The sequence below is a fragment of the Eublepharis macularius genome, chromosome 4 (genome assembly GCF_028583425.1).
Source record: "Eublepharis macularius isolate TG4126 chromosome 4, MPM_Emac_v1.0, whole genome shotgun sequence".
NCBI classification, from domain to species: Eukaryota; Metazoa; Chordata; class Lepidosauria; order Squamata; family Eublepharidae; genus Eublepharis; species Eublepharis macularius.
Window position 1 is genome coordinate 27,483,363 of NC_072793.1, and position 8,159 is coordinate 27,491,521.

General features: G+C 46.8%; 1 protein-coding gene across 2 annotated transcripts; it reads right to left on the reverse strand.

Moving 5' to 3' along the window:
* Positions 1 to 339: 339 nt before the first annotated feature.
* On the reverse strand, positions 340 to 8,113 carry ARL16 (ADP ribosylation factor like GTPase 16). Of its 2 annotated transcripts, none has more exons than XM_054978491.1 (5): positions 8,009 to 8,113; positions 7,113 to 7,170; positions 2,519 to 2,632; positions 1,493 to 1,608; positions 340 to 859 (listed from the first exon to the last, which is right to left on the reverse strand). In XM_054978491.1, exons 1-5 carry the CDS (start codon positions 8,095 to 8,097, stop codon positions 688 to 690), a joined length of 549 nt encoding a protein of 182 aa, XP_054834466.1. In that variant the 5' UTR covers positions 8,098 to 8,113; the 3' UTR covers positions 340 to 687. The 2 variants fall into 2 exon arrangements, with proteins under 2 accessions (XP_054834466.1, XP_054834465.1); XM_054978490.1 differs by lacking the exon at positions 8,009 to 8,113 and adding an exon at positions 4,055 to 4,158 and having other exon boundaries at positions 7,113 to 7,962.
* Positions 8,114 to 8,159: the final 46 nt, after the last annotated feature.

An 8,159-nucleotide genomic window follows, 5' to 3' on the forward strand; every position in this document is an offset into this window, starting at 1 on the left:
TTTACACGTCTCCTAGAAATGGAGAAATGTGTCTGGGGTTATTCCATGTAAGAAATAAAACCATTTTTCCTCTATAATCACTGTGTTTAGTGTCTTGAAATATATATGGGTTAGTGGTAGAAGGGGAATTACAAATTGGAAGCAGAGTACTATAACAAAAATTCCCCTAACACTACATAACCCCTGCCATTTACACAACCACATTCCATCACAATTGGCAGCTTAATTGTTGGAGGAAGAACCACCTGTGCCAAGCGATATCACATTTGAATCCTTATAAGCTTCAATACTCCCCAAACCCTATTATAATAGAAGAATTGGAATCCCATGAAACAAATCTCAGAAACTGTGCGTATATTACATGAGTAAAGAATTGTGCAGAGCAATTATAAACTACAGAACTTCAGATTGGTATAGAGTATAGGGTCGCTTGACTTCTGAGAAGCGAAGACCATAGTAAAAGATAGATGTAACTCCATAAATTTTACCTTCCACTCACAGAAACTTTCTCTGCTTGAATTCTAGTAGTAGTTTAACACAAGATACTGAGAGATCAAAGCGTTTACTTTCAAGTTCAAACCACATCAGTGGCCAAGACAATAGCAATATTTCCCCCCAGATACAATGCTGTGGTCCAGGTGTCTTTCCTCTGTTTACAGCCTACAAAAGGCACCAGAGGCAAGGGGGTCATCTGAAATCATGCAGGACGGAACGAAGCCACTGCATGACTTTAGGTAAGCCAGTGCCGTCATGTGCACTCGTCTCCACAATGGTGATGGGCTGCTTGGCACAGGAAACAAGGTCCTGGATTCGGAACAATGACTTCATCTCCACCAGGGACATGTAGCAGGGTAGGTCTCTAGAACCAGGACAAAGAGAGAAAATGATGAACAAATTCCAGAGGGGTAGCCATATGTGAATTTAAGGTGACACAAGACTCTTTTGTTATGTTGTTGAAGAGTTATGCATTTGGCTCTGCCTCCAGAGACAGCACCCCCTAGAATTTACTGATCAACGTGCAAATCCATTGAGGATAATCATTTGCATGCTGCTAGCCTCGTGGCGCAGAGTGGTAAGCTGCAGTACTGCAGCCCAAACTCTGCTCATCACCTGAGTTCGATCCCCGGCAGAGGCCGGGTTCAGGTAGCGGGCTCAAGGTTGACTCAGCCGTCCATCCTTCCGAGGTCAGTAAAAATGAGTGCCCAGTTTCCTGGGGGTAAAGTGTAGATGACTGGGGAAGGCAATGGCAAACCATCCCGTAAAAAAGTCTGCCAAGAAAATATCGTGATGCAACGTCCCCCCATGGGTCAATAATGACTCGGTGCTTGCACCTTTACCTTTTAGCCACAGGATTTTCCTCCCTTCCTCCCTCTGGAGATTAACTGCAGTCAAACCAATATGTTAAGTTCCTCAAACTCCTTTTCCTTTCTCCTTGAATCTTTCCTCCATGCTCATCCCCCTGGCCTGAAAATTTAAATTAAAAATTCCTTACATTTTGTTGAAAATGATGAGGACAGGGACGGATGTTAGCTCTTCAGCAGAGAGGAGCGACAGGAGCTGAACGCAGGACGAGGAAATCTGGGTAGGTTTAGCAGCATCAATCATGTACTGTAGAAGACATGAAGAGAGGGACTCAAAGAAAGCTGAAAGGAAAGGTTGCTGCTTGCTGCATAACTTTCTCACATAAAATAAAGCCAAAAAAAGGTAGAAAATGAACATGCACCCTTCAAACGGCAACACAACTGCACATAGACTGGTTGGATCAGATTTTCCCGAGATTATCACTCGAAGAGGTATTTTTTAAAGTGGAACCACTGTAAATACTAGTTTTGTGGAGTTAGCATGATAAAATAAAGCGCAATCAACAGCTGACTCACACAGTGAACTTTTTCTCTCTGTACATAAGAGCTATGTGTAATTAACAACAACTGCACTTATATACCACTCTTCTAGACAGATTAGTGCCTCACCCACAGCGGTGAACAAGTTAGTGTTATTAGTATCCCCACAATTCAGCTGGAGAACTGGGACTGAGAGGAGTGGCTTACCCAAGACCACCTGCTGAGCTCATGGCAGTAGTGGGATTCGAACCAGTAGAGTGCTGATTTGCAGCTGAACAATTTAACCACGGTGCAGTTAGCTTAAATACAAAAAGTGCTGGGCCAAACAGCCCCAGGAATGACAGTGAAACAATTATTATGCCCTACACAGGCCTTTTTTTCTGGGAAAAGAGGTGGTGGAACTCAGTGGGTTGCCCTTGGCGAAAACGGTCACATGGCCGGTGGCCCCGCCCCCTGATCTCCAGACAGAGGGGAGTTTAGACTGCCCTCCGTGCCACTCCAGCGGCGTGGAGGGCAATCTAAACTCCCCTCTGTCTGGAGATCAGGGGGCGGGGCCACCAGCCATGTGACCATTTTCAAGAGGTTCCGGAACTCCGTTCCACCGTGTTCCCGCTGAAAAAAAGCCCTGGCCCTACAACTCATTGAATTATACACAGAGTATGAATCAAGGCACTCACCAAAACACAGCAGCAGTCGCTGTAGTAGCTGGACCAAATGGGCCCCATACATCCTCCTAGTTCCCGAACTGTGATCTTCTTTCCAATCTGAAGATCAGTAAGGTTTGTGCCCACCTGCAGAAGGACAACAGCCAGTCAGATTTTTAAATTAGTATGCAGCTAAACTGCTGTAGGAAGCACAAGACAGTGAGTACTGCCAACGCTCCCAGCTGCTTCTGCTGAGGATGTGATTAAGGCTTGGATGGAGTGCAGAATCCTACTGTAAGCTCCTCACTACATCTAAGGACAAGCTGGAGAAGGCTTAGGGGAGTGCAACCCCTCCATTACATTTATTTATTTATTTGCTTTATACCCTGCCCTCCCCACAAATGGGCTCAGGGTGGCTAACAACCTTCATAAAACACAGTGAATCAATCAAAACCATAAAATCAATAACAATAATTAAAAGTTATTAAAATAGTCCAGATGCAGGCGATATAAATAAATATTTGGGAGTCCGTTTATGGGCATAGCAGATGGCCAAGGGCAGCCCCAGAAAAAGTGGTGGTCTTTGATGGAAGAAGGGGGACACATGCTGGCACTCAGCTAAAGTCCCAGCAGAACATCTCCATTTTACAGGCACTTAGAAACTGTAACAGGTCCCACAGGGCCCGGATCTCCAACAGGAGAACGTTCCACCAGGCCAGGGCCAAGGCAGAAAAAGCCCTGGCCGTGGTTGAGGCCAGATGGATGTCCCTCAGGCTGGGGACCACCAGGAGTTGCTTGTCTGCAGAACATAACACCCTGCAGGGGATGCAATGGAAGAGGCGGTCTCGCAGGTATGCAGGTCCCAGTCCGTGAAGGGCTTTAAACACCAAGGTTAACACCTTGAACTGGATCTGGAACTCCACTGGGAGCCAGTGCAGCTGGCACAGCACAGGATGAATGTGCGCTCGGAATGGCGTTCCAGTAAGGACGCGTGCCACTGCGTTCTGGACCAGATGTAACTTCTGGGTCAGGCCCAAGGGCAGCCCAATGTAGAGTGAGTTGCTGTGGTCTAGCCTGGAGGTGACCGTTGCATGGATTACTGTGGCCAGGCCCCGGGGCAAAAGGTAGGGCGCCAGTTGCCTGGCCTGTCAAAGATGAAAAAAGGCAGACCTGGCAACGGTCGCAACCTGGGCCTCCATATATATGAAACTGCCTTGTATTGTATTTAGCTCAATATTAACTACCTCTACTGATATTACTAAATTCTCCCTAGAAGCTAAAATGACAAAACTGAGGCTATCATATTTTGCTCACATCAACAGAAGACAAGATTCTCTGGAAAAGTCAATAATGCTAGGAAAAGTGGAAGGCAGCAGGAAAAGAGGAAGGCCCAAAACGAGATGGCTCCACTCAATAAAAGAAGCCACATCCTCCAGTCTGCAGGATCTAAGCAAGTCTGTTCATGATAGGACATTTTGGAGGTCTCCCATTCAAAGGATTGCCATAGATTGGAGGTGACTTGATGGCACATAACACACACACATTGATATTAAGTATCCAAGGTCTCACACAGAACTGTTGTCCAACTTGCAATGAGACATCGGGTTGAAGATGGGACCTTATGCTATGATGAACACCAAAGCAGAAATAGGGGCCAGGCACAGAGGGAAGATCTGAGGAGTTTGACAAAACATTAAAAAAAACACAGCACAAACTTTCAGACAAACATAGTACAAGTCTTTGCCTTCTCCCCATTTGTACACATAATTAGGGTGGCAAATGAGTATTTTGTTCTATTTTTAAAATAGAATAGAATAATAGAATAGAATCACAGAGCTGGAAGGTATCTCCAGGGTCATCTAGTCCAACCCCCTGCACAATGCAGGAAATCCACACCTACCTCCCCCCCACATCCCCAGTGACCCCTGCTCCATGTCCAGAAGATTGGGGGGGGGGGGAACCCTCCAGGATCCTTGGCTAAACTGGCCTGGAGAAAATGACTTCCTGACCCCAAAGTGATGATCAGCATTACCCTAGGCGTGTAAGAAATGGCCACGAGAACGAAGCACTGATGTAACCCTTCCTGCCCTCCCCTCTCATGATCTGCCTAGATTCACAGAGTCAGCATTGCTGTCAGATGGCCATCTAGCCTCTGCTTAAAACCTCCAAAGAAGCACAGGCTATAAAAATCTCCAGAGAAGAGTCCTTACATTATCCTCTTCCCAGACTGCTTTTTTATTTATTTACAATATTTCTATATGGCCTCTTACAAATCCTGCTCAAGACAGCTTACACAAGTCAGTAAAAAAAACAACAACATGCCATTAGGGCTTTAAAGGTCAACAGCAACACCTTGATTTGAGCCCAGAAACTAACGGAGAGGCAGGGAGGCTGCTTAAGCACCAGCAGAATGTGTTTCCTGTATTAACCACATTTTGAACAAAATTAAATTTCCAGACAAACTTCAAAGGCAGCTCTGCACGGAGCACGTTACAGTAGGCTAAGTGACAAGGATATGGGTCACCCTGGTCAGACCTTCCTTCTTGAGGAAGGATCACAGCTAGTTTAATTGATGTATTAACTTACGGCTCCTGGCCTGCAGCCATTTGAAACTACCTTCTTCTTTGCCTGCCAGGAGATCCACCAGGCATGACAAGATCTTAAAATCATGCAGTGTGGGTATCTCTCTATCCATAGATGGTGATCTAAAAGCGTCCCCAAGTTGTGCACCTGCTCCTGCAGGGGGGTGGGTATATATCCATCCAGGGTAGGCTAAATTCAAACTCCTCCATCACCACCAACCAACAGCATTTTAGAATTATCTGGACTGAGCAATTTTTTTCCAGTACTTGGTGTGTCTTACTAAATTCCAGCTTTCTAGGTGACACAGAAGCAGGCTAACCATTTCTTGTCATTTGTCTTCATTTCTAGTATTAGGCACCCTGAAGTTTCCATGACTGACTTCTGTAGTAAATGGCCAGGCTGTGTACCAAATCTCAGTTTTCTAGTTCATGTAGATAACCTCTTGGGGGTGCAAATGGTTTTCCATGTGAAACAGACTGACAAATGAAATGTCCCCTAGTTATTAGGGCATCTGGCCCTGACCTGGATAGCCCAGGTGAGCCTGATCTCGTCTGATCTCAGAAGCCAAGCAGAGTCAGTCCAACACAGCTATGATTCAATCTGTACGTTGTTCTGGGTCAGGGTTAATGCAGAATATAGGTAGCTGAAAGATAAAGGGGATGGAGGATTGATAGATTTCAAGTGCGACACTGATACAGAGAAGTGTGTTGTTATCCCTTAACTATACCACAGAGAGCAACTAACACTGCCATCCTAAGCAGGTCTATTCATGTCTATTAGTGGGGCTTACTCTCAGGAAACTGAGCAATTAGGGTTGCCAGCTCCAGCTTGAAGGTGGTTCTTGGAGAAGGAGTTCAGCATAGATATGATTCCACTGAATCATATCAAAAAATTGCCATTTTTTTCCAGGGCAACTGATCCCTGTAATCTGGAGATAAACTGTAATTTCAGAAGAACTCCCAGTCCCACCTGGAGGTAGGCAACCCTATCATTTTTCTGATTTAGTTTATTTGCATGGATTGTAAGGTCAGAGAGCTCTGAGTTTTTTTTAAAAAACGGGCCCTAGAAAACCCTGGTACGTTGGCCCTCCCGCTGTAGCGCCCTCCGGAGGGATGGGCTGGCTTGCCACCACGGCGTCCTCCAGAGGGATGGCCTGGCTCGCTTGGCCATCCCACAGCAGCGTCCTCTGGAGGGACGGCCCATCTTGCCTGGCTGTCCCATGATGGCGGTGCCCTCTGGAGGCCATATTAGCCATGACACATTTTTTTATCCTGGTGCTCCTGCGCAGGCGCATCAGGATAAGAAGTGCATCGTTGGCAATTCGGCTTGCCTTTTATGTAGAAAGATGTCCCAACTGTTGATCATATTGATTTATACTGTGTAATCTGCCTTGAGTCTCAGTGTGAATGGTGACTATAACAAAAAAACAGACTCACTAATGGCCTCTTGCTTGGGAGACCTATAATCCTGACATCAGAACTGCCTTACGCTTGCCATTTAGGGTTGCCAACTGGCTAGGAGAAAAATGTACTGCCCCTTTAATAGAAGTTGTATTTGTAGCAATGGGTAGCTGAAGCTTTTCATGTTATGGAGGAAAATAACATCACCTGGCAAATAACATCTTATTAAGCTTCTTTTCAAGGGACAGAACATTTTTCTCCTGACTAACTGGAACCCATAACGGCTCCTCCTTACCGCCTCCTCCCCAGTATAGTTCTCCAATTCACAGCTGCATGCGCTTTAAATCAAAGGGAGAGGCTCTTTTGACTGTCTCACCAATCAAAGAATCTGGGTACATGAGAGAGGACCTTTTCAGTGGAATCCCCACAATTATGGAACAATCTCCTCAGAGATGCAGCTAGCCCCCTACTACAAATTGTGTTGGTCTTATAGATGCTACCAGACTCTTGCTCTTTTCAACTGCTACAGACAGACGAACACGGCTACCCATCTTGATCTGAACCCAGAAAGACCAGCCTAATCTGAGCACCACAGCCATACTGCAGCAGTGCGAACCACTCGATTTAACACAAAAGGGCCATACCGTAGGCAGTGTGGGGGGTGGCTCTCCAAGATCCTTGGCACCGTCCCTGGAACTCAGCTGTGAAAGAGTTTGTTAAGGAAGACAACCGGAAAGGGATGGCTAGATTCAGCAGGCAGCAAAGGTGGGCCCTGGGCAGATTCTTCAAATAAGAGAGAAAAACCATGTGTACCAGGAAGCTATCTTCTATTGTGGGAACCTTTTCTTTTTGGGGAACCACAAACTTCACCTTCCCTCTCTCACCCTGTTTTCTGGTCTGGGTGAGTGACTTCCCTTCCAGTGCTCTATCTTGTGCCCTGTGGGCCACAGTGTCAAGCATGTTTCATGCTGTGGCAGTGCCAAGCATGAAACAAATGCAAGCTAAAAGTAAGGGACGCTCTGTACCATAAGCATAAGGGATACTCCTGTTAGATCAGACCAGTGATTCACCGAGCCCACCAGCCTATCTTACACAGCAGACAACAACACAACATGGAAGCCCTCTGACATGCCTCCTAGCATTGGTAGCCAGAGTTTATTGCCTCTGGGTGTGGAGGGTCGCTTTAGCCATCACAGCTAGCAGCCATGCAATTTGATAAGCCTGAAGGGCTGGCAAAAGGAACGAGGCCATTCCCTCCTACAGTCGACAAGTAGGGTTGCCAGCTCCAAGTTGGAAAATTCCTGGAGATTTGAAGGGTGGAACCTGGAGAGGATATAGTTTAGGGAGGAGAGGGCTCTCAGTTGGGGATAATGCCATACAGTCCCCACCCCTCCAAAGCAGCCACTTTCTCCAGGGGAACTGATCTCTGTGGCCTTGAGATCAATTGTAATTCAAGGATTCAGTCTCCAGCTGCCGTCTGGAGATTGGCACCCCTAGGGAGCCTGGACTCAAACGCTCTCCCCCCCCCCGCCCGAGGATATTCTGCAGCCGCTTGACCAGCAGAGTCTTGCCTGAGCCGGAACCCCCCAGCAGCAGAAACGTGGAACCACCGCGGCCCGCCGTCGCCATAACAACAGCACGCACACCACCCTCCACGCCTAAACCAATGAGGCAGGAGCGGAGGGACGGCA

Excerpts from the sequence above, each read along its gene's own strand:
- ARL16 (XM_054978490.1), bottom strand. The coding sequence starts at position 7,428 with ATGCTTGACACTGTGGCCCACAGGGCACAAGATAGAGCACTGGAAGGG. Across the intron at positions 2,633-4,054 it reads AAGTTGGACAACAGTTCTGT|GTGGGCACAAACCTTACTGA; the intron begins GTGAGACCTTGG and ends GTCCTTCTGCAG. Across the intron at positions 860-1,492 it reads CTCATCATTTTCAACAAAAT|AGACCTACCCTGCTACATGT; the intron begins GTAAGGAATTTT and ends TCCTGGTTCTAG.